The 26,358-nt window shown below is 42.5% G+C and overlaps 1 protein-coding gene across 11 annotated transcripts in view; it reads left to right on the top strand.

Annotated features, from left to right (window-relative positions):
* Positions 1–26,358, top strand: part of LOC127570293 (RNA-binding motif, single-stranded-interacting protein 3) — a 950,275-nt gene that overhangs the window by 827,735 nt on the left and 96,182 nt on the right. For all 11 annotated transcript variants that reach the window (XM_052015693.1, XM_052015696.1, XM_052015698.1 and 8 more), the window contains one exon: positions 14,589–14,695. In XM_052015693.1, coding sequence (XP_051871653.1) covers positions 14,589–14,695 — 107 coding nt within the window. The remainder of the gene's footprint in view (positions 1–14,588; positions 14,696–26,358) is intronic.

The following is a 26,358-nucleotide window of genomic DNA, read 5'->3' as shown; positions in this document are numbered from 1 at the left end:
TTGTGGTAACTTATTAAGTCTACAGGAAATGGAATGGTAGAAGGAGAATTGTGTATTCTCTGGGTTTCTGTTACTCTCAATCATTGATCTGCAGTGTGATAGGCAGAATGAGGATGAGGAATACGCCGTAAGGCAGACTGTTTGACGGGGAGAAGGGCCTGAACAGGAGGCCCAATTCAATCACTGTCTCCATAGAGCAGTTCATAGAATCACAGTGTTCTCCAATGTGAATCTCAGCATGAGACAATGTGTCAGGAGACTTTGATCACATACCTTAACCATAACTGAAGCCGCAGTAGAGTCGGGACCTTGTGGCTATTAAGGTCATAGAGGCCATAAAATTTTAAGTTTCTGCCTCTTTCCAGGCTGGATCATGGGTCATCTGTTGACCACAATCTTGCAGAGCTCACCACCGCTGACCTCCAGCATTGCTTCCACTCTCTGCGTCGCTGTGGAGAAGCCCGGCAGCAGTCCGCAGTGTAGTTCTCAAGACTTGTTGTCTGCTGCACGTCGTGCGACCTGTCATCCTGCGTGCTCTGCCCTCGCCAGCAGCTGCAGAGGAGGGAGAGGGAGAAAAGAAATAGAGAAGGCAACACAAAGAGCCGGATCTAACTGAACGTCTGATTCTCTGTTCCACAACAGCCTTCCCCCTTTTGCTGATCATTATAACTTGCTTGACTGAATAAAACCTAAAGTCCACTCAACATTCCAACCCTTGGCAGGAGCACAGAAGCTGACCAGTAGTAGCAAGGGCACTGGCAGTGTGGCAGTCAGTGCTGTCATCCTGAGTGAAGAATCATGCTCCAGGAAGCCACTTCCCATTTCCCTGGAGAGGTGCTTCGGCTATTTCTAGTAACTTTTCGGAAGGCAAATTGTTGGAATGCCATCACACCCTGAGTGGCTCTTTAAACACTGATATCTAGTTCCCTGATGGCAGCAATCTTGGAATGCATTGAAGCAGTGTGAACTTCCAGTGCAGCACACAGCCACTGCATCTGCTGCAATGGATAAGATAAGGTATCTTTATTAGTCACATGTACATCGAAACACACAGTGAAATGCATCTTTTTGCGTAGTGTGTTCTGGGGGCAGCCCGCAAGTGTCGCCACGCTTCCGGCGCCAATGTAGCATGCCCACAACTTCCTAACCTGTGCGTCTTTTTGGAATGTGGGAGGAAACCGGAGCACCCGGAGGAAACCCACGCAGACATGGGGAGAACGTACAAACTCCTTACAGACAGTAGCCGGAATTGAATCTGGGTCACTGGCACTGTAATAGCGTTATGCTGACCGCTACATTACCGTGCCTGCCCAAGACACCGCCATCAGATACTGCAGGATGATTGGGTCTGTAAGTGTGATAATGAGCTGGCCACCATTTCAGTGCTAGAGAGGATGAACTTCAAGCTCCATAAACCCTAGCGCAAGTTTGATGTTGCACTCATTATAGTGTTGACTGCATACATTCTGGCAGCCCTGCTAGTTGGGGCATTGAGTAAAGGAGTTGAGAAGTTATGATACAATTATATAAAACATTGGTGAGTCCGCACTTGGAGTATTGTGCACAGTTCTGGTCACTCTATTATAGGAAAGATGGTATTAAACTGGAAAGAGTACAGAAAAGATTTACCAGGATTTTGCCTGGACGAGGACTTTATTCCCTAGAACGTAGGAGATTGAGGGGTGACCTGACAGTGGTGTATAAGATCATGAGGGGTATAGACAGGGTGAAAGCACACAGTCTTTTTCCCAGGGAGGGGGTGCTAAACACAAGAGGGCATAGGTTTAAGATCAGAGGCAAGAGATTTAAAAGGGACATCGGGGCAGCTTCTTCACGCAAAGGGTGGTGCGTATTTGGAATAAGCTGCCAGCAATAGTGGTTGGGGCGGGCACATTAGCAACGTTTAAAAGCCATCTAGATAAGTCCATGGATAGGAGAAGTTTAGAGGGCTATGGGCCAAACACGGGCAGATGGGACTAGCTCGCTGGGCAACAAGGTTGACATGGACGAGTTGGGCCAAAAGGCCTGTTTCCCTGCTGTATGACTCTATGACTTTAGTGTGCCTCGCATTTTATTTTGCACATTAATCGGTCTTTATTTGAAGGATGCTACATTTGCATCCCTATTTGAGACTGCTTGCAATCTCGGCCTGTGGCAGTGGAACACCCAGACAGCTCTTTCCCCTGTCCTGGCTACAGGCCACCTGCTAGTCATTTCAGAGAGCAGTTTCAAGAATCAACCACACTCCTGTGGGGTCTACGACACACTGGGTAAAAATAGCAGATTTCTGCCTTAAAAGACATCAGTGAACCATATGGGGTTTTATAATTGTCTGACCACTTCATAATCATCACAGCCAATGCCAGTTTTTTTTTATTTCCAGAATTTACTGATTTTAAATTCCCTAAATGCTGAACTGGAATTTGAACACGTCTTTAGATCATTAGTCCAGGTCTCTAGATTACTGCTCCAATAACATATCCACTGAATTAAAGTGCCCTCTAATTTGTGCATGGCCAGCACTAGTTTGAATGGGTGCTTGCTTTCCATTGCTATCCAGTGTAGTCCCCCATACATTCGGATCAGATTATTCCATAAAATAATGCATTTGCATGCTGGCATAGTTCGCTGTGTCATCGATAGACTTGTGGATGCATGAACCTTTATAATTGCTCAGTTTGACTCATAAGCTATGCATTTAATTTAATTAATGTTTAGTATTCAGGTAGGTTTAATTTCTCGGTGTTTGGTGATATTTGTTAGATAATTGTCTTGTTTTAGACTAATTCTTGTGCTTTACTGTCGATATTGAAAGATTGTCTCCAAGAAATGTTATACTATATTGATATAGTTCTATTGGCACAGAGCTGAAATGCAGATCGTTTGGTCATGTGAAGTCCTAATAATGCTGCAAATTCATTTTTTCTAACAGCAGTTAAGCAAAATAGTGGCCTCATGTTACTGGTAACTTCTGTATGTGGCTTCATGTTTTATGTCTGCTATTTCTGTATTTTTAAGTGAAAGCTTAGATCGCTTGTTGCATTTGGCGTCCTGTTTTCAACTGATCAAAATAGTTGATTGTCCTTTCAGCTCTTTTGATTGGAAAAATAGTCAACTTAACACTATGCAAGGTTGATTACACTGTCTTTGAGGTTTATCACTCACCAGCTTAATGGCTCTGAGGGTCCACTGTTAATTTCATATTTCCCACTTGCAAAATCATGTAAGCGCTCAAGGGGTTAAACCTTTATCTGTATTATAACTGTTCAGAATCCCTTCCCCAGAAAATGAAGTTCTTGCAGCAACATAGCAAATATTTCTACATTAATATTGGGATATGTAATTACCAGTGGCTCAAAACAGGCAATAGCAAATCAGCAGCTTTCAATACCACACGCAATCTCCTTTTGTGCCTCAAAGAAAAGTAGTTTGGGTTGCAAAATGGATCACCAGTCTTGCATTATTGCTTTTGACCAATTTCATACCCTTCGAGCTTTTAAGTCTAAGACAAGGCTTCCAAAGAGAGAGGAGGTATCTAAGAGCTGGTTTGTGTGCATTAACCTTACAATACCAGACCTGTGAAAGTATTGAAATCCTATTTTAGTTAACAAAGAGGATCGGTGCTTATATGACGTAATCAAAAATGTTTCATCCTGAGTAAAGGCTTGCATCGGGAATTAAAAGGGCGTTCACTTCACGTTATGAAAATCAATTATTCAAAGTTACAACAGAAGGATCACTTCACTTGATATGGGATAACCTTTGTGCAAAATGGTTTATTTCGTCATTCAATTTAACATCAAAGCTGAAGCTTCAGATATTCTACTCACTTGAAAGTGGTCCACAATTCTTCCATTGATCCCTTCAACAATGGCTTAATTATTGGTGCAGTGAACAATATCATTTTCTGAATTAGTTTGTCTGTATCCATAAATACATGGTAGATGCTGCATAATGTGAATAAATGTGAAGTCAACAGAAAAGCAGAGAGTTATTTCAATGTTGATAAGTTGAGAAATGTAGATGAACAAAGATATCTTGGTGTTCTTGTACTCTTTGAAACCAAGCATGCAGGTGCATCAAGCAGTTAAGAATTCCAATGGTATATTTGCGAGAGTCCTTGAGGAAAGGAACAAGGATATCTTATACAATTATACAAGGTCTTTGTGAGATCATACCTGGAGAAGTGGGTGCAGTTTTAGTCTTTTTACCTAAGAAGGGGCATACTTGAGAAAGAAGGAGTGCAACAAAGCTTCAGCAGACTGATTCCTGGGATGGTAGGTCTGCAGTATCAGGAGAGATTGAGGCAACTTGGACTCTACTCACTAAAGTTTAGATGAATGCGAGGTGATCTCATTGAAACGTATGAAGTTCCGCCAATTATAAACAGGCTTGATTCAGGGAGGAGGCTTACCCTGTCTGAGGAGTCTAGGACCAGGCGCCATTGTCTCAGAATAAGGGAAAGGACCTTTAGGACTGACGAACAGAGAAATGTCTTCACCCAGCAGATGGTGAATCTTTGGATTTCTCTACCACAGAAGGCTGTAGAGGCCAATGTGCCGAATGTATTTTAGAAGAATATAGGCAGATTTCCAGGCAAAAACATGTATCAATGGATATGGGGGGAGATTGGAATTAAGGTATTATGACAGAGGATCAGCTATGATTGTGTGGAATGGCAAAGCAAGCTCCTGTTCCCATTTTTTAAAATGTTTTCTGCATTTGATAAACAAGAGATATTTTCTTTGAAAACGCTTTACATCTAGCCACACTGCATGTTGGAAAACATCACTTTCAAACCAGTTGAATGCACTGCTGGCAGTGTGCCATGTCTGCCTGTCATACACATTAGAAGATTGCAGGCACATTGCATTCATCTGGCAAGTGAGTCTGCTTGTCAGAAATGGATGCATGGAAAATAGGACTTATAATGTTACAATTTAGGTAGCAAATATTTTTCTTCTTGGGCTATTTTACCACCTCCAAGCTTTGCTCAGTGCAAAAAATATGCAAGACTTGGCCCTATATCCAAACAATTCAAAATATAGCTCTAAATATGCATATATTTTAAGGGTCTTGTGCATGACCTTCACTGCATACTGGCACAGATTCACATTGCAGCTGAGCACAGAGAGTTCTGTTCAATTTTAGATCTGAATTTATAGGGGAGAAAATAAGGTCCTTTAAGTGCATGAATAAATCAGACCTTGGAATGTAATCCTTCTGATTAACTCACAAGCCCTTAGCTTTATAAGGAATCCCTCTGAGATGTAGCTAACAGGAATAAATCGGGCAATGGATTTTTTTTTCCTCTCTTATCCCTGACACTTATGGTAATCTTTTACCAGCAGTGATAAGTTGACAGAAAATACTGGAAATTTTGTATCAAGTCTCTGTGACAGTCCACTCTTAATTTTAGTGTATTTAAAATATTTTATCCAAATGCATGATTGCATAAGTGCACAATGCTCATAATGGACGTAGTAAGGAATAGTTGCCTTCATTTAAGAAGAAGCTGGAAATTTTACAATTGATTTCACTGAATTCAATTAATGGATCTGTTGAGCAAAATGCATTCAAACAAGATTAAAGAACAATGTACTCCATTTATAGAACCCTTGGTTAAAATCGAGCTTGAGAACTAATATCATATTTCATTACTCTTTCAGATCTCCACTACAGACAGTGGTTAATGTAGATGCCTTTGTGTTTATGCAATCTTGACTCTCCGTTTAGTGCAATCCATTTAGTGAATTTAAAGTTGTCAGCCTCTTTAGCTGACTGTGCTGTAAATACCCTGTGATGCTTAATGCTATTGCCTTAAGAACATCAAAGTTTTGGTGAGGGAATCCAGTAAATGTAAATGTTGGCCAGGAATTTTCTAAATTGAGAATTTTCCTGAACAATAACTGGTGCTTTAGCGGGGCTGTTTGGTGATAACCCTGCATGTACCATTAATTGAATGAGTCTAATGAACAAAAAGGGCTCCGTAGATTCATTGCAAGGTACCATTTTAATAGTTTTATTCATTATTTTCCATATTAAAACTATTCATGCATATATTTTCTATTTGCTGTACTTTATTCCCTCATTCAGAGAGAGCTCATTTTTGGTCAATTCATCAGAATTGACCAAAAATGATCATTATGTAAATTAGCATATTAAATGCATCCATTTACTAAGAGCAGTGTTTCCCTTCTCATTCTTTTCAAGTTTATGTAACTTCATGGATACATATCAACCGGCAAAAAGAAGAAATTGTGTAAAGCTAACTAGAGAATACATTAACTGACAAATTCCATAAGCTACCCAATAACTTAGAAGGACATAAGTTCATAGAAAAAGACAGCAAGAGCATCAGAGAAGTTACCCTGGACAAAGACCCTCTCTGCACGTGACAGATTGAAGTCACATCTTCAGGTCTTGCTATGAACTTCATTTCCTCTCCTTTTTATAGTAAGATCTCTTCCTCTCTCTTTTGTTCACAATCTTCCTGACCTATTTGACTCAAAACTGACATTTTGCATCCACCATCTCTCATCTGTCGAAATCCTCGACCATGCATTTGTAACAACTCAACTCAATTATTCCTGTCATGCCTCCCATTTTCCGACCTTTACAATACTCTTCTTAAACTGCTGTCCATCCTTCCCCAAGTCCTGTTCACCCATCAACTCTATGCTTGCTCCTGTGCCCCCATATGCTAAATTTAAAATCACAGCCTTGTGTTTAAATTCCATCATGGTTTTGCCCTTCAAGATCTTTAACTTTTTTCTGGTTATAGAACTATGTAAAATTCCACATTTGATTTCCAGCTCCCTTCATCCCGTCAGCTTTCAAGTGTCGAAGCCCACCCTCTGTAATTCCCTCCTTAAATTTCTGTCTCTATTTTCCATGAAGATGTACTGCAAAACCCAAGCTCTTAATCTGCCAAACACAGATTAATCTAACCTGAACATCAGACTACTAAAGGCCAAGACCCTGAAGTATATTTTGAAAAGGGCTAGTTTCAAATAAATTCTGGAATAATCCAAGCAATGTGATTGAAGGAAGTTTGCTCAACAACTGTGGCGATGTGAAATAAGCAGGACATCTTTGAACACACAGAATGTTGATGTGGACAATTAATACAAACTTCCACCCAGCCGGCTTAGATTAAACTGGGATTCTCTCAGTATCTCTGAGGTACTGGAAAAATAGACTGTAGTTCAAACTCACAACAAGGGTACATTATTAAGTAACAGAAAAACTTATTATGTTTGCAGATCATTCTTACTGTGGCCTTCTCCACTGAGGCAGACAGACTCAGGCAAGTTCCATATTACTACATTTTGGAACGTCAAATGCTAACAGGACAGATATAGTAAATGGCAGGGACCTCAGGAGTGCCGATGTACAGAGGAATCTTGCGGTGCAAGTTTATAGATCCCTGAAGATGGTGACATAATGAAGAAGGATTTGGCACGTTTGCCTTCTTGGGCTGAGTCTTTGAGTATAAGAGTTAGGATGTCATGTTGCAAAACATTGGTCAGACTGCACGTGGAGTACTGTGTACAGTTATGGTCACCACACTGCAGCAAGGATGTGGTAGCATTAGAATGAGAGCAGAAGAGCTTCACCAGGATGTTACCCAGAATGGAGGGTTTTACTTAAAGGAGAAATTGGATTGGCTGGGTATATTCTCGCTGGAACATAGGAGGCCGAGGTATGACATTATAGAGATTTATAAAATTTTGAGGGGCATAGAAAGTATAGATGAAATCTTTTTTCCATGGGTGGGGAAGTCTACAACAAGAGGGGCATAGGGTTTAAGCTGGATAGGGAGAAATTTTAAAGAAGATCTGAGGGGCAGATTTTTCACACAGAGGATGATGGTTCTATGGAACAAGCAGCCAGAGGAAGTGATTGAGGCAGATACAATTACATCATTTAAAAAGCATTTGGACAGGTACTTGGATAAGAAAGGAGTAAAGGGATATGGGCCTAATGTGGGCAAATGGGATAAGCATGGATAGCCATTACAGTTAGCATGGATAAGTTGGGCTGAAGGGCCTGTTTCTGTGCTGTACAACTCTATCGTTCAATGATTCTCTTTGCTTCTAATCAATGTTGCAATATAGAGAGCACTCCATTTAAGGAAGTAACATTTCCTTAAAATGGTATAGCTTTAACATTTTTCTTGGCAAAACCCTCATAGAATGTGAATGTTACTTTCCTTAATGCCCTGAATGGGAGAGTTTATAGACCTCACAATTGCTTATGAGCTCAATCATGAGGGCAGAAAGCATTAGTTAGATATCACTTTAGAAGATTTGGTCTTCTTCATTGTTGCAGGGCAGGCACGGTAGCGTAGCAGTTAGCATAACGTTATTAAAGCACCAGCGACCTGGGTTCAGTTCCGGCCGCTGTCTGTACAGAGTTTGTACATTCTCCCCGTGTCTGCGTGGGTTTCCTCCGGGTGCTCCGGTTTCCTCCCACATTCCAAAGACGTACGGGTTAGGAAGTTGTGGGCATGCTATGTTGGCGGCGGAAGCGTGGCGACACTTGCGGGCTGCCCCCAGAACACTCTACGCAAAAGGTGCATTTCACTGTGTGTTTCGATGTACACGTGACTAATAAAGAGATCTTACCTGTTGCTTGCCCATTTGCCTTTTCGCTAGTGTCCGTCAGACACAGTGACCCTGCCCAGAACAACTGATGTTCAGCAACTGAAAAGCAGCAAGAGCTGCAAATGCTGGGAATCTAAAACATGAATAGAAAATGTTGGAAATAGTAGGTCAGGCACCATCCATTGGTGGTGGTGGGGGGGGGTGTGAAACAGATGTTAACATTTGAGGCTGGTGATCTTTCAGGAAAATTATGTCTGGTGCAAATGTGCCCCAGGGCTTTGTGGGACCTGATGAGAGTTAATTGTTTCCTTTCTAGAGATCCACATACCTTGTATTTCATTTACATGGTTCCTGATCATCCCACTCATCGCTGGCCGGGAGATCCTTTCTCTTGCACCACAGTCATTCCTTCACCTGTAGGTGTCAGGAGTGAGCACATTTAATCATGTTGCTTTGCCGTACATTGGGAGCCATTGCCCTCTCGCCTCTGAAGATTAGGTCACCTTGAGTGCCCAGATCATCTTTTACAGGAGAACGTAAGGAAACAAGGCTGGAGTGGGCCAATCAATCCTTTATATCTGCTCCATTCAGTATGTTCACAGCTAATCTCTTATTTCAGTGCCACTTTCTTGCAGTAGACTTATATCCCTTGATTTCCTTAATGTCTAAAGATCTATTAATCTCTGTCTTGACTATGCTTAGTGAATGAGTCTCCATAGCCCTTTAAGGCGGGAAATTGTAAAGTCTGAGTGAAGAAATGTCTTCCATTGTCTGCCTTGAATAGCCAGGCCCTCATTTTGACGCTCTGATCCTGGGTTCCAGCCAGGGGAAACATCATCGGTGCATCTACCCCCGTTAAAATGTTGTATCGTTCAAGAAATGAAAGTATGTGTAAGTATGACCTGCAAGTTTCAGCTTCACAGTACATCTATTCCTTTCTGTCTGGATCATTTGCGTCAGGTGTAGCACCATCTAAAATGATGGACTCCTCCTTCTCCTCCATCAGCGTCTGGGAGAATGGAATATGTCTTGTAGCACTGACTTTCTCGGTTTCAGTATTCTCAGCATCCCTTGTGTCCTTGAGACAGGCAGATGGAGTTCAACCTGGAAAAGTGTGAAGTGATACACTTTGGAAGATCAAATTTGAAGGCAGAATACAAGGTTAATGGGAGGATTCTTAGCAGTGTGGAGGAACAGAGGGTTCTTGGGATCCATGTCCATAGGTTCTTCAAGCTTGCCGTGCAGGTCAATAGGGTTGCTAAGAAGGCGTATGGTGTGTTGGCCTTCATTAGTTAAGGTACTGAGTTCGAGAGCCATGAGGTAATATTACAGCTCTTTAAAACTCTGGTTAGACCACACTTGGAGTATTGTGTTCATTTCTGGTCGCCTCATTATAGGAATGACGTGGAAGCTTTAGAGAGGGTGCAGAGGAGATTTACCAGGATGCTGCCTGGATTGGAGAGCATGTCTTATGGGGATAGGTTGAGTGAGCTAAGGCTCTTCTCTTTGGAGCAAAGGAGGATGAGAGGTGACTTGATAAGATGATAAGAAGCATAGATCGAGTGGACAGTTAGAGACTTTTTCCCAAGGCGACAACTGCTAAGACTAGGGGACATAATTTTAAGGTGATTGGAGGAAGGTATAAGGGGGATGTCAGAGGTAAATTTTTTACACAGAGAGTGGTGGGTGCATGGAACGCACTGCCGGCAGAGGTTGTGGGAGCAGATATATTATGGACATTTAAGAGACTCTTAAATAGGCACATGAATGATAGAAAAATGGAGGGCTATGTGGGAGGGAAGGGTTAGATAGATCTCAGAGCAGGATAAAATGTCGGCACAGTATCGTGGGCTGAAGGGCCTGTCCTGTGCTATGTTCTATGTCCAACTAAACATGTCAGCTATGTGCATGGTTTTTGTTTGGAGACCAATAAGTCTTTATATTGCACACCTGCATCCTCACTAAACATTCTTTGTAACTTTTTTTTGGTGATAGTGGAGGGGCTTGACAGTCATGGCCTCGAGTATATACTACGTGTTCTACCATTGGTCTTTGGTAAATCCTTTGCAATCTGAAGATTACAGCAAGCAGCTCCTCAATTTGTACAGAATGTCTGCTTGTATATTCTATTGGTTGCCTCTCCAGCAAAATCATTGGTCCAATGCTCTTTTCTTTTGAGGCATCTGCCTGCAGTGTTAAATATAAGCTCTCCTCATGAAACTCAACCAATTGTTTGCATCCATCACACTAAAATGTTTTGCCCTACTTATATCTGGAAAATATCTCTTCTGTCACCTTCATAGTCAGAGCTCCATTAAGTTCTCTGGGTACAGGCAAATGCTCTGCCTGATATCTCAGCACATAACAAAATGGATGCTCGGGGCAGGGGGAGGTGCAGAGAGTCTGCTGACTTTACCTTTCCAACTCATTCTCTTTAAGAGCCACTGAAATATGCCTTGGTGGGTGGGCTATCGCTTCTTCCTCTCACCTAAACTGGATGGCATTTGTCTTCTAATTTGCCCGTTCCATGAAAGACATCTACATATTCATATGTTAGATATGGGGTTGAAGTGAAGCTATCACTGAAGCTAACTTTGTGACTACTGTTGTGGCATGGCTTTTATTAGTCCCATCTGCCTTAATAGAATACCTCTGAATATTGGTGTGATGTTTTTCTGTCCATTATAATGAGATCCACATCATAGTTCTTGTGACATTTTGGTTCGTCACCTTCAGAGAGCATTATGCAGCAAGTGTGGACTTGAAGATCAATAGCACATGGCTTACTAATTTCACCCGCACTATCTTGAGATTAGATATAAGATAAGATATTTATTTATTAGTCACATGTACATCGAAACACACAGTGAAATATGTCTTTTTGCATTGCTAAGGAAGTGCTGGGGGCAGCCCGCAAGTGTCGTCACTCTTCCGGCGCCAACATAGCATGCCCACAGCTCCTAACCTGTACATCTTTGGAATGTGGGAGGAAATCAGAGCACCTGGAGGAAATCCACACAGACACAGGGAGAACATACAAACTCCTTGCAGGCAGCAGCGGGAATTGAACCCAGATCGCTGGCGCTGTAATAGCGTTACGCTAACTGCTATGCTACTGACTTGCTTTGGGAGGATGTTGCATGATGCTCCTGATTCAAGCTGAATTATCACCAAATACCCCTGTACCAATGACTTAGATATAGATATCTAAGATATCTCAACTGGATGGTCCTTCCACTGAATTGATTTTGTTCATTGTGTTCAACTCGCAGTCTGAATCTGACTGCCACTAGCTCTGTCCTCTTCTTCGTGCATTATTTTCAGAAATGACTTTCTGATTCATGTTTTGCACACTTTTTACCATGTACAAGTCTTCCCCTGGTTACAGATGCCCGACTTATGGGCACCCTGTAGATGTGAGTGTTTGAGAGACCGGCGGGGTGGATTTGACGACGGCTGCTGCGGGGCTGTAGGCATCTTCTGCTGGGTGGGAGTGGGGCAGTTCAGTGTGCCTTCTCTCCCCTCCCTACCCCCCATCTCCAGAGCCACAACGAATGGGTTGAGCTGAACAGAGTTGGGAGCACCGAGCAGACTCACTCACTGAGTCAATGAGGCCGGCTGGCAGCTGCTCTACCGTGCTCGCTCCCTGTCCCCGTTCCCTCTCCCTCTCCCCATGCTTGCTCCCTCTCCCCGTTCCCGCTCCCTCTCCCCGTTCCCGCTCCATCTCCCCGTTCCCACTCCCTCTCCCCGTTCCCGCTCCCTCTCCCCGTTCCCGCTCCCTCTCCCACACATTGACTTTCTTCATTTCTGACCTATGAACAGTCCGGGATATGAACAGTTCTCAGAAAGATAACCATGTCGTAACCTGGGGACTAATTGTACAGGGAATTTCTTTATCGGTGGCTCATGTTGCCATCCATAGTACTTGCAACATCTAAACAACTTTAGCTGTGTTTTCTCTCTTCTATCTTTTGTCTCACACTTCTGTAGCCATCCAACATATCTTGCTTGGCTTTGGATGGCTCCACACCTTTGCATGTCTGTGTATGTATTTCTGAAGTTGGTATTGGTATTGGTTTATTATTGTCACTTGTACCGAGGTACAGTGAAAAGCTTGTCTTAAAAACAGGTCAATTCATTACACAATGCAGTTACATTGGGTTAGTACAGAGTGCATTGATGTAGTACAGGTAAAAACAGTAACAGTACAGAGTGAAGTGTCACAGCTACAGGGAAAGTGCAATGCAATAAGGTGCAAGGTCACAACAAGGTAGATCGTGAGGTCATAGTCCATCTCATTGTATAAGGGAACCATTCAATCATCTTGTCACAGTGGGGTAGAAGCTGTCCTTAAGTCTGGTGGTACGTGCCCTCAGGGGTCTTCTTTTGGCCGGACTCCCAGATTTCCCAAATAATCCTTTCTTTGATATGTGAGTCCTTTAAATGTGCAGAAGTGCAGTGACCTACTCACACGTCTGGCTCGATCAGAAGGTATCAAAGAATTCACCCTGCTCCAGGTTACAGAGAGAAAACAGTCAAGGGTTTCATTTCGAGGTATATTGCAATGTGCATGTAATGCATTGTATTCTATTGTGTTCTCCACAGTATTTAAGTAGATGGTCCAGTGATCTCTGGTCAATTGTGACCTCCTAGAATATTGAGAAGGTTCAATTTTCTGATGTGTATTTAAAAGAAGTGGTTCAACCTCTTGTTCCAAATGTTTATTGCCTTACACTTTGAAGACTGGATGATACTTAAACAGAACTGCAGCACAGTGTGCAGCTGTAGAGCCACTGCTAGACATTCAGGTTTAATTCTGACCTCAGGTGCTGTCTGTGTGAAATGTGCACATTCTCCCTGTGATTGTATGGGTTTCCTCCAGGTGCACTGGTTTTCTCCTACATCCCAAAGGTATGCGGGTCTGTAGGTTAATTGGCCACTGTAAATTCTTCCCAGTGTGTAGGTGAGTGGTAGAATCTGGAGGGAGTCGATCGAATGTAAGAATAGGATTAATGCAGAATGAGTGTCAATGGGCAGTTGATGGTCGACATGGAGTCAGTGAGCTGAAGGACCTATTTCCATACTATATCTCTCTGTGACCTAAGAGCAAGTTGATTTCTTAATGTTGTCCAGAACTTGTGGCATGAAACTAAAAATTGCAATCATCAGCCATCTCCCTCACTATTGTCCTTATGAGAGAGGGAAACTCATCGTTGAAGCAGTCCTTTGAGGAACTCCTGCACTGATACCTCTGACCTATGGAGAGTTTCCTCAAGACTTCTCAACACCATGTTGAGAAGTCACTCTCATGGGTGACTCTCAGAGGGCAGTCACTCTCATATCACCATGATCATAAGCTGTTCATAAATTTGTGTTTGCAAGTGTTAATTATTATGACATGTGGCTTTAGATGCATACTGAGGAAGTTTCAAAGGTGTTTATTCTCTGGATTTGGGAATGTAAAGCTGCTGTACAAAACATTGTAGTAACGATATTCACAATTTGTAACAAAGAAGGAAGAATTGACTGGCACCCTCCACAAGGCTGAAAGTAAACTTAAACTCAGGTTATTCCAGTTGTAAAAATACAAAACAATTTGATGAACAAGCTGGGGGAAGCGGCATTGTTCAAAGGCATTTGGCATTTTTATGTTGTACATCTGGAAGACCAGATAAAAGGTTTACACCAAAATGCAGGTGGGTAACCCTCATCTGCCTTGTAGAGCACCTTATCTTTTTTTAATATTTGCAGGAATTTGTCAGACTCGGGTGTAGAATAATCTAAGCACTTGCACTCCGCATCAGTGTTTTGAAGTTTGAACAGTTTGCATTAGCTGTTGGCATCTAATGTGAAAGGGACTCACGGTATCTGTTTTAACAAGCTGTACTTCAAAAGCATTCAACAACACAAAAAAATGTACTTCTGCTGATATAATCACTTTGCTGTTGTTAATGTGGCCTCGGCTGTTTGCTTTTGCAGCCCCCGGTGAGCCTTTGCTGTGCAAATTTGCTGATGGAGGGCAGAAGAAAAGGCAAAATCAAAGCAAATACACACAAAATGGAAGGCCCTGGCCCAGAGAAGGAGAGGTGAGTTATTGCACATGACTGAAGTTCTGAAAGAGATTGTAAGGTCAGTGCTGAGACACTGGCATATCTTCACTGTTTCTTTCCCCTCCATGGACTGGTAAAGGGATTGTTAATGTATTTATTATGATGAATACAAAGATAAAGAAAGGTAGCTGGTCCTGCACAGTAACAAGTCTGTGATGAAGCTGCTAATTTTGAAATTCTATTGCCAACAAATACAAGAATCACTCGGCTGTAATTGTCCATGATCTGTTTTCCAACAATGTGTGTGCTTGCTTAACGACCATGATAGCAATCATTAAATACAGTCGAGAAGAAGGCCATTCAGCCCATGAAAAGCGTGCTAGCACCATGGTAGTGAAACCAGGCCCATTCCCCAGCTCTAAAGCCTTGCAAATTATTCTCCCTCACGTGCCTAACCTTTCCTCTTCTGAGAGCTCTGATTGACTCCACTTCCGCCACCTTCGCAGGCAGTGAGCTCTAGATCTTCACCAATCTCTCTAAAAAAAAGTTTCCTCCTCACATATCTCCTGTACCTCTGTTGCTCTTTACTTACCAATCCCCACACCCCCTTTCATTTTAAATCTGTGCCTCCTGATCCTTGAACAAGCTGCTCATGGGAACAGCTTTCCCCCTGTTTATCCTTGAGAAAGAAAGGACTGCAGATGCTGGAATCTAGATGAAAAACACAGTGATGCAGGACCCTGACCCGGAACGTTGACCGCCTGCTTTTCTCCACGGATGCTGCCTGGCCTGCTGAGTTCCTCCAGCATCATCGTGTTTTTCACCCTGTTTTTCCTTTCTGGACCTGTCATGATCTTTTACATCTCTACTAAGCCTTCTCTCGGCCTGCTATGCTGCAAGAAGAACAACCCCAGCTCCTCTTTTCTAACCTTAGAGTTAAATTCCCTCGTCCCTTGAAACATTCCAGTCAATCTTCTCTGCATTCTCTTCCGCACCTTCTCATTCATCCTAAAGCAGCTGACGAGATTACAGTTGTGGTCCATTTGTCACTCTGGATGGGTATGGAGGGAAGGAGACCAGATCTTCTTGGAGGAAAACTGCATCATGAAAAAAGACTGTGCTTTTGTTAGCAAAACTAAAGTAAGCTGTAACCCCCTTTCACAGTAATCACATTTGCAGAGAATAAAACCAACGACCTAAGTCAAAGGCCTTAGTTGATCATCCTAGCGTGAAAATATTTAACAAGTTGTCTTCGGGAAACTCTATTTTGAAAATTCTCTATGTAAAATTTGCATCCTTATTTTTAGATTCTTCCATTGTCCTGCTCCCTTCTTCAGCTCTATACCCCTTTAAGATATTTATGCTCCTATAACTGCCCTTTTGATCATCCCTGAATTTAATTGCCACTCTATTGATAGTTGTGCCTTCAGGCGACAAGGCCCAAAGCCCTCGGATTCTATCCCTAAATGTCTCTCCCTGTTTTTGTTTCCTCTTTAAGATGCATTTTAAAACTTAGCTTTTTAATTGTGCCTGTAGTCAATGCCCAAATATCTCCAAATATGTTATGGCATTAATGTTGTTGATCACCAATGCCCCTCTAAATACTACAACATGTTTTTGCTGTGTTGAAGCTGTTAATTAAATGGAAGTTGTTTATGTTGTTGAAACGGACAAGATTTAAAGAGCTTTGCAGCTCCTAAGGCAAGTTGGCATTGCAGCTAAGTACCAATCAACGTAATGTATGTGGTTGTACATGTGTTCATGACCAAATGATAAAAGTAACTTAAGTACCCTTTCAAGCAGGATAGATATGTTTTAAATATTTCTTCATCCCATCATTTGAGCAATGTAACTGCACAGGGTTCAACCGGTGTCCTTATTTTGGAGCCTTAGCTCAAAGCCTTGCTTGAAGAGATGACATACATGCTTATCATACACACCTGTTAAGAATCCTTATTGAAGTAATTTAACCAAGCTTCAAATTTGCTCTCAGTTGATCACAAAGCTCTTCTTAATGTACGCAGTTGATATCATCTTTCTTATGAAAGTTTCAAATGAAACTCCAATTATTCATGCATGTACCAGTTTTGTCTGTGAGGCGTTTTACGAAGGGATTCACAGCTACACATACCAGGCCGGCACGGTAGTGTAGCGGTTAGTGTAACGCTTTACAGCGGCAGCAACCCAGGTTCAAATCCAGCCACTGTCTGTCAGGACACTGTCTGTACGTTCTCCCCATAACTGGTAGGTTTCCTCCGGGTGCTCCGGTTTCCTCCCACATTCCCAAGACATATGGGTTAGGAAGTTGTGGGCATGCTATGTTGGCGCCGGAAGTGTGGCGACACTTGCGGGCTGCCCCCAGAAACACTCTACGCAAAAGATGTATTTCACTGTGTGTTTTGATGTACATGCGACTAATAAAGATACCTTATCTTATCTTACCTTCTCACATTCTTTCACTATAAGTCAAGGAAGACTTGACTGTAGGGGTAGCTAATACTTACCTTTTCTAAATTGAGAGGCACAAAAGGTAGGTGTTCGCTTCTGTCATTGACGACCAGGAGATGAAGCTGGACCCATCTGCCTCATTTGTCTAATTCGTAAAAGCATTTTAATTCAATTTCTCCAAGTTGCAAAAGCATTGTGCATGCTGCTGAGGCAAACTTCTCTGGAAAAGGATCATTTAATTTAGTGCCACCTGGTGGAGTGTGTTCTGCTGCCTTGGCTGGGTTCACTGGTTCTTTGCAAGAGACCTGATTTCAGACGGTGGTGTCGTTAATGTCACATTTTAGGAAGGGCTTCCCAGGAAGTTAATAATTTATTAATTTAAGGTGTGTGCGATTGAGGTGATAACAGCTATTATCACGGTCAAGTCTGGGAAAAGGCAGCCTCCTTGGTAGCAAACTGGGTCCTGATGAAGAGTCTCGACCCAAAACGTCGACTGTTTATTTCCCTCCATAGATACTGCCTGACCTGCCGAGTTCTTCCCGCACTTTGTGTGTGTTGCTCCTTGGTAGCAATACAGTTATCAGTCATTATCCAAGAACCTTTTCCAAAACAAGATAATCAAACAAAATTATGAAATAAGTCAATGTATGGAACTGAGTTTAGTTTTGCTCTTGAAGGGAATGTAAATGATCATAACAGTTTCCCCTTTCAGAATGTTAGAGATGAATGGTTTCTTCTTGAGAAGAAAATGAAACAAATTGGGATTGTTTACAGGAGTAAAATAATAACTTACACATTTCTACTCAGTCTTTATGCCTGAACGTCTGATGCAGTAGCTGTACATGATGTTTTTATTCCTCCCTTCGTCCACATGGTTCTCATTATTCTCCTGGCAGAGGAGGAAGGGCACAGCTTCCAGACCTGTTTTTAACCATTGTGCATCTTTCTACAAGAAAAGGAAGAGACTCTGGCCATTCTGTTCCTCTGTTAAAAATTGAGCCATCACTGATCCGTACCTCAAATCCATTTACCTGTAGGCAACATGGTCAGCCTTGATAAGTTGGGGCGTAGGGCCTGTTTCCCTGCTGTTCTATTCTGCGACTCTAAACTTGGGAGAGAAAATAGGAGAGTTCAGCATAGGAACAGACCCTTCGGCCCACCATGTCTGCACCAATCATGATGCCAATTGAACTAATCCCATCTGCTTGCACATATTCTGTAGCCATCTATACCCTGCTATCGTATCTCCTGCTATCACCTCCCTGGCAGCACATTCCAGGCACCTTCCGCTCTCTGCAAAAAAAAACTTGCTTTGCAAATCTCGTTTAAACTTTCCCCCTCTCACCTTAAACCTATGTCCTCTACTACTTGACATTTCTATCCTTGGACCATCTAACTGTCTACCACGTCTATGCCTCTCATAATTTTGTATACTTCTATCAGATCCCTCAGCCTCCAACGCTGTGAAGAAAGCAATCCAAGTTTAACCAATCTCCTCTTACAGCTAATACTCTCCAATCTGGCAACATTCTAATGAACCTCTTCTGCACCCTCTCCAAAGCATCCACATCCTTCCTGTAGTGTGGTGACCAGAACTGCACACAATGCTCCAAGTGCAGCCTAACCATAGTTTCATACAGCTGCAACGTGACTTGCCAACTGTTAAACTCAATACCCTGATTAGTGAAGGTAAGCCTGCTGTACACCACTCTATCCACTTTCAGGGAGCTATGGACTTGCATCCAAGATTCCTCTGTGCATCAATGCTCTTCAGAGTATAGATATTTCCTGTATACTTTCCTCTTGCATTTGACCTCCCAAAATATACCACCTCACACTTGTTGGGATTAAACTCCATCTGCCATTTCTCCACTCAAATTTCCACCTGATCTGTGTCCTCCTGTATCTTTTGCCAACCTTCCTCACAATCTACAACTCCATCAATTTTCATGTCGTCTGTAAACTTATTTATCAGACCACATACGTTTCCAATCAAATCACTTACATCGTATTACAAACAATGGAGGTCTCAGCACTGACCCTTGTGGAACACCACTGGTTACAGACTTCCAGTCAGAAAAGAAAACCCTGCCAATTTTGCATCCAACTTACCAACTCACTGTGGATCCCCTGTGACTTAATCTTCTGGACCAGCCTACCGTGAGGGACCTTGTTGAGGGCATTACTAAAGTTCAGGTAGACAATACTCACTGCCCTATCCTCATCAGTCACATTTGATATCTCCTGGAAAAACTCAATCAAGTGTCTGAGACGTGACCTCACACACAAATGTATGTGACACACAAAGCCATGCTGATTATCCCTAATGTCCATGCTTTCCAAATGAGAGTATATCCTGTCCCTTAGAATCTTTTCCAATAATTTCCGGGATTATCCCTATTGCCCTTCTTAAACAAAGGAACAATGTTGGCTTTTTCTCCAATCTTCAGGGGCCTTTCTGTTGGCCAAAGAGGATAGATCGTGTCTGCTTCGTCTCAATATCCTAAAATCAACCCATTGCACAGCCTCTATCACAAATTTATCCTTCGATAGATGGGCAGAATGGACGTGTATCCAAAATTCCAGATTGATACACCTGGACTGTATTTAATCGAAACAAAACATCTCTACTCTTGTACTCAAATCTTCTTGCAATAACAGCCACCATATGGTTTGCTTTCCTAATTGCCTGCTGCACCTGCATGTTAACTTTCAGTGACATGAATACCTCAGTCCCTCTCGTCACCAACTTCTTTTAGCTCCTTTCACCTGCCTGTCCATTCACTAGGATCATGGCTGATTTACCGCAAGCACTGCTTTCCTGCCCGATCCACATGTCCCCCCGATTCCTTTAATGCTCATAAATTTGTTGCTCGGATGACTTAAATGCAATCAATGACTGGACCACCCCAGGCCCCTGGGTAGAAAATTCCTAAGATTCACCACTCTTAAGAATTTCTCATTTCATTCCTGAATGGCCTACCCTTTATTTTGTAATGTTTTCTCCTCATTCTTGAGCAATCTACCCCATTAAGCCCTCTACAGGATTTTGTGTATTTCATGGAAGTCACCTCTTATTCTTCTAAATTGTAGAGAACAGAGGTCTAGTCTACACATTTTCTCTTCAAAGACTCACCATCACACAGAGTGAATCTTAACTGCACTCTGTAGTAAGTATATCCTTTGTTTGGTAAGGAGACCAAACTTGTACACAGACTTTAAGGTCTAGATGCACTGGGGCTCTGTGTATTGGGGTAAGACACCTTTACTTTTGTATTCAAATCCTCTGGCAATAAAGACCAATCTGCTATTTGCCTTCCCAATTGCCAGCAGTTTTCTGCTGAAGTGGATAACTTCACATTTTCCATTTGTGCTCCATCTGCTCTGTTTTTGCCCATTCACTGAGTTGGTCCATGTCCCCTTGAAGCGTCTTTGCATGCCTGTCATCCGTCACGTTCCCACTTAGTTTCATGCCATCAGCAGACCTGGAAAGATACATTGGATCACTTCGCCCAAATCATCAATATGGACTGTGAATAGTCAGGACCCAGATACTGATCCACGCAGTACGTCACCAGTTGCAACCTGCCAACCTGAGAAGTTCCTACTCTTTGTTTTCTGTTCAACCAAATCCAAATCCATGACAGTAGACTAGCTCCAGTTTCATGTGCCCAAATCCTTGTGCAGCAACCTCCTGTGTGGGACCATATTAGAAGTCTTCCGAAAATCAAATCTATCACATCCACTAATTCCTCTCATCCGCAAAGAACTCCAAAAAATTAGTCAAACCTGATTTCCCTTTCATAAGTTCATGTTGTCTCTGCTCCATCATATTTTTTTAAGTATTTTCATATCACATTTTTATTCCAGCATTTTCTGGTAGTTTCCTCTTTTCTATATGAGTGAGGTTACAATTGCTGCTCTCCAATCTGCAGCAAGCATTTCAGAATTTATAGAATTTTGTAAGGTGATTACCAAAGCATCTGCCATCTCTATAGCCAACTCTTAAAATTCAGAGGCCCTGGGATTTATTGGTTTTCAAACTCATTAAGTAGTATTTCTTTAGTAATACCAATTTCTGTTACTTCCTCATTTGGACTGGAGTCTTGGTCTTCCATTGCTTCTGGGAGATCTTTTGTGTCTTTTGCAAAGGCAGGCACAAAGTACTTGTTTAATTCCCCTGCTATGTCCTTTTTGCCCATTATAAATTTTTCCATTTCTGCCCATAAGAGACCCACATTTGTCCTCGTATTTTCCTTTTTATGTACCTCTGGAAGCTCATGCAATCAGTTTTTATTAGATTATTCCCACATTCTATTTTCACTTTATCAACTTCTTGGCTACCCTTTGTGAATTTTAAAACACTCCCAATCCTCAGACTGTTTGTTGCTCCAGACCCCAGCATCTGCAGTCTCTGGTGTCATCGTTTCTCAAACCTTTGTGTATTTCTTTCTGCTGTGTATTTATTTTGCTTAACTTCTAATTTCCACTCCCAGTTTTCTTTCTCTCCCACCTGACTGTCCTCTCAAGTTACCAGAGAGTAATGTATCTTTGGAATTCTCCACCTAGGAGATCACCAGTATATGGAAAATGGAGATAGATAGATGTTCAGGTATTAAAAGAATCAAGGGATGTGTGGTTAATGCAGGGAAGAGGCTCTGAGTTAAAACATCAACCTTGATCTTGTTAAATGGTGAACCAGGCATGAGGGTTTGGTAGGAATATTCCTGGTCCTACTTTTGAGGTTCTTATGTTACCATCACTAAAACAGATTATGAGGATACTTATCTCGTTGCCTTTTGCTGGACATGCAGTTTACATATTGGCTGTGGCAATTTACAAATTACAACAGAGGGTGTTGTTCAAAAGTATTTATTTGGCTGTTGAACATGCCCTGAAGGATGAAAAGTGTTTGTTCTTTGTCATTTTGTAACTGACATATTTGTTACACTCGCCTGAATCACTCTCAAATAAAATTACAAGAATCACAATTACTCTTATTTATTAGAATGAATAGAGGTGATTTGTTAATAGAGAATACTTCTCATGCAAATTACAAAAACTGATAGTCTTAAACATTAACAATCATGAGGCAATGGTTACATAAATTTACAAAGTTCTTTGTCAATGGAATATCATTAAAATCTAATAGAATAAAACCATTAAAGACATAATTGATGTTGTACAGAACAAATTCTGAGTAGTTTTCTTGTATGCTTTGTTGTCACTATGTATCATTTTGTAAGGTGGGCCCTGAAGATCTTGGCTTTCATTGAGTGCTCACACTTGCTTCTTGCATCAGACCTGTGAGATGATCTCACTCCAAAAATTCAAGTGAACAGGCTATTTAGGCTAATGTCATAAAGCAGATTGCGTCCATCATGAAGTTTCACAGATGTGATCTTTACCCTGTGACAAGTACAAGAGAAATAGAGAGAGTAGCACTCACAGCTCCTGTAGTTGAACATTTTAACCCCGGAAGTACCTATGACACTATCAAACAGGAGAAGTTACAGAGAATTCTTTATGAATTTGGCCGTCCCTATAAATCTGTTACACCTTTAACATCTACTACCTGATGACAGGCAAGTGGTGATCCTAACCAATAGGTCCACTGCAGAGCCCATCCAGTGCAGAGCAGTCTCAGGCAAGGCTGCATCATTACAGTCTTCTCATCTTCTTCACCACAATACTGCAGCTCATCTCCAACAAGCTTCCTGCTGGAATGGAGTTAATCTGCAGGATGAATGGGAAACTTTTCAGCTTGCTCTGTCTGCACTCCAGAAACCAGATCATTCCCACTTCAATCATCGAATTATAGTATGCAGATGAAATGTAGATAAAGGTTTGGAGCCGAACTTCCAAATTATCATTGACTCCTTCACTGAAACATTTGAAAAGATGAAACTTAGACAAAACATCCAGAAGATAAAGGCCTTTTACCCTCCTGTGCCACCACACAGTACTACTTCAAGATAACCAAGATACACAATGACTTCCAAATGAGCTGAGATCAATTGAGATATATGAGAGATATGAAATATGAGATAGGTTGAGCAAGCTAGGGCTTTTCTCTTTGGAGAGAAGGAGGATGAGAGGGGACTTGATAGAGGTGGACAAGATGATAAGAGGCATAGATCGAGTGGACTGTCAGAGACTTTTTCCCAGCGCGACAATGGCTACCACAAGGGGACATAATTTTAAGGTGATTGGAGGAAGGTGTAAGGGGGATGTCAGGGGTAAGTTTTTTACACAGAGAGTAGTGGGTGCGTGGAACGCACTGCCGGCAGAGGTTGTGGAGACAGATACATTAGGAACATGTAAGAGACTCTTAGATAGATGCATGAATGATAGCAAAATGGAGACCTATATGGGAGGGAAGGGTGAGCTAGACCTTAGAGCAGGAAAAAATGTCGGCACAACATTGTGGGCTGAAGGGCCTGTACTGTGCTATAGTGTTCTATGTTCTATGTTCCAGATGAAAAACACTATGATCCTGGAGGAATTCAGCAGGCCCATGGACGCTGCCTGGCCTGCTGAGTTCCTCCAGCATCATAATGTTTTTCGTCCAGATTCCAGCATCTGCAGTCCTTTGTTTCTCACCTTTTCGTACCTTGGGAGCCACCTCTCAGCAAAGGCAGATACCAAAGACGAAGGTCGTCACTGCCACAGTTGTGCCAGAGTAGTCCTTGGCTGACTGAGGAAAACAGTGAAGACCAGGATTTCAAACTGGGACTGTTGTCAACTTGTGGGAATTCCCGACCTTGTGAGTCTCTGTGCTCAGAGGCCACGAGGAAACAGTGGAAGGAATGCACTCACACAATGACACCGTGATGCATTATCTGCTCCACCCTTGGCAGAGTCTGTGGATCCTGACGAGGACTCTTCAGCCACCTCAAATCCAGAGCATTGGAGTATTTAGTGCCTTGTATCTGATGTTGTTGATTAACCTTACTCCAGAAATTCAAGCACAACATCTGAGATAAAAATCCAGCAGTTTTGGAAGCACAGTACAGCCAAAGATGTTTTCAAGAATAGAGATCAATCTGAGGCCCAGCACTTCAACAAAATCAAAGTGGAGTAGGGGACCATCCAAAACAAATGTACCAAAAAAGAAACAGATCACTAAAGCAGATTATCTGATCATTATCATTGTTCTCTATGGGTCTTTGTGTTGTCAATAGCACTGTCAATTGGCACTTACTCACCAATAACCCAGAACTGACAGGTTTTGCCGTGATCACTCAGTTCTAGGCTTCATCACTGCCTTAGGAATTAGCAGCTGAATTCCTCAGTGAGGTGGCAGCAACTGCCCTTGACATCAACACAGCACTTGACTATGTGCAGCATTAAGAAGCTCTGGTAAGATTGAAGTCAATGGGCATCAAGAAGAAAACAATCCAGTGGAAGAAACAGCACCTCATTTTCCGTCTTGAAACCTTGCAGTCTAACGGCATGAACATTGAATTCTCCCACTTTAGGCAATCCCCACCCCCTCCTTCGCCACAACATCCCCCCCCCCCCCCCCCACCATGCTTCTCTTCTTCCCTTTCCTAGCCTTTTTTGCCTCTCTCTCCTTCTCTCCTTACGTTTGACCCATCCCCCGGTAGATCTGCTCTCCCCTCCTCCCCCGCACCTGCCTATCACTGTCTCTTACCTGCATCTGCCTATCACCACCCTGTGCCCACCCTTCCTCCCTCTTTTGTCCACCTATCACTGCTCTGTTTCTCCCCCCTATATACTGGGCTACCCTTTTTCCTATCTTCAATCCTGAAGAAGGGTCCTGACCCGAAACGTTGACCGCCTGCTTTTCTCCACGGATGCTGCCTGGCCTGCTGAGTTCCTCCAGCATCATCGTGTTTTTCATCAAAACAAATCCAGAGGTTGGAATCAAATCTTGCACAAAGGAAAATGGTCGTGGCTATTGAGCATCCCCGGCTCAGGACATCACTAAAGGAGTTCCTCAGACCAGTGCTCTGACCCAACCATCTTCAGCTATTTCATCAGTGACCTTCCTTCCATCATAAGGATGGAATTGGGATGTTAGCTGATGATCCCACAAAATTAAATTCCATTTGCAACTCCTCAGCAAATAAACCAGTCCATACCTGCACGCAGCAAGGTGGAGACAACAGTCAGGCATGGACTGGTAAGTGGCAAATATTGCCTGTGCTGCAAAAGTGCCAGACAATGACCGTCTCCAACAAGAGAAAGTCTAACCAGCTACCCTTGAAATTCCATGGCATTAATGTCACTGAGTCCTCCACTATCAGCATAGTGGAGGTCACTATTGACCGGAAACTCAACTGGACCATGCATAGATTGGGTAACCTGTGTCAATGGACTTACCTTCTAATACAACAAAGCCTTTCCATCATGTACAAGGCATAAGTCGGTAGTGGGATTGATGAGTACCAGTTCAACCACGCTCAAAAAGCTCAACGCTGTCCAGGGCAAAGCAGTCCACGTGTTTGGCACCTAATATTCATTTTGGCACATGGAATTTAATTCTTTTTTTGTTGTCACATGTACCGAGATATAGTGAAAAGCTTTTGTTTGTGTGCTATCCAGACAGATCATTTCCATACCTAAGTACATTAAGGAGTAAAAAGAGACACAGAATGCAGAATATAGTGCTGCAGTTACAGAGAAAGCGCAGTGCAGGTAGACAATTAAAGTGCAAGGGCTACGATGCAATAGGCTGGGAGATCAAGAGTTCATCTTTTAGCATATGAGAGGTCTGTTCAAGACTCTGTTATCAGAGGGATAGAAGTTGACCTTGAGCCTGGTGGTACGAGCTCTCAAGCTTTTCTATCTTCTCCCCAACAGGAGAGGAGAGAAGGGAGAATAACTGGGGTGGGAGGGGTCCTTGATTATTTGGCTGCCTTTCCGAGACAGAAGGAAGTGTAGTTGGAGTCAGTGGAGGGGAGCCTGGTTTGTGTGATGGACTGGGCCACATTCACAATTTTCTGCAGCTTCTTGCAGACTTAGGCAGAGCAGTTGCCATGCCAAGCCGTGATGCTTTCTGTGGTGCATCTGCAAAAATTGGTAAGAGTCATCAGGGACATGCTGAATTTCCTTAACCTTCTGAGGAAGTAGAGACGTTGGTGTGCTTTCTTGGCCATAGTGTCCATGTGACTGGACCAGGACAAATTGTTGGTGATATTTATACCTGAGAACTTAAAGTTCTCAACCATCTCCACCTCAGCACCATTGATACAGACGTGGGCATGTACTCAGCCTCCCTTCCT

Source organism: Pristis pectinata, chromosome 5 (assembly GCF_009764475.1).
Source record: "Pristis pectinata isolate sPriPec2 chromosome 5, sPriPec2.1.pri, whole genome shotgun sequence".
Taxonomy (NCBI): domain Eukaryota; kingdom Metazoa; phylum Chordata; class Chondrichthyes; order Rhinopristiformes; family Pristidae; genus Pristis; species Pristis pectinata.
This window is presented reverse-complemented; position numbering and strand designations above follow the sequence as displayed.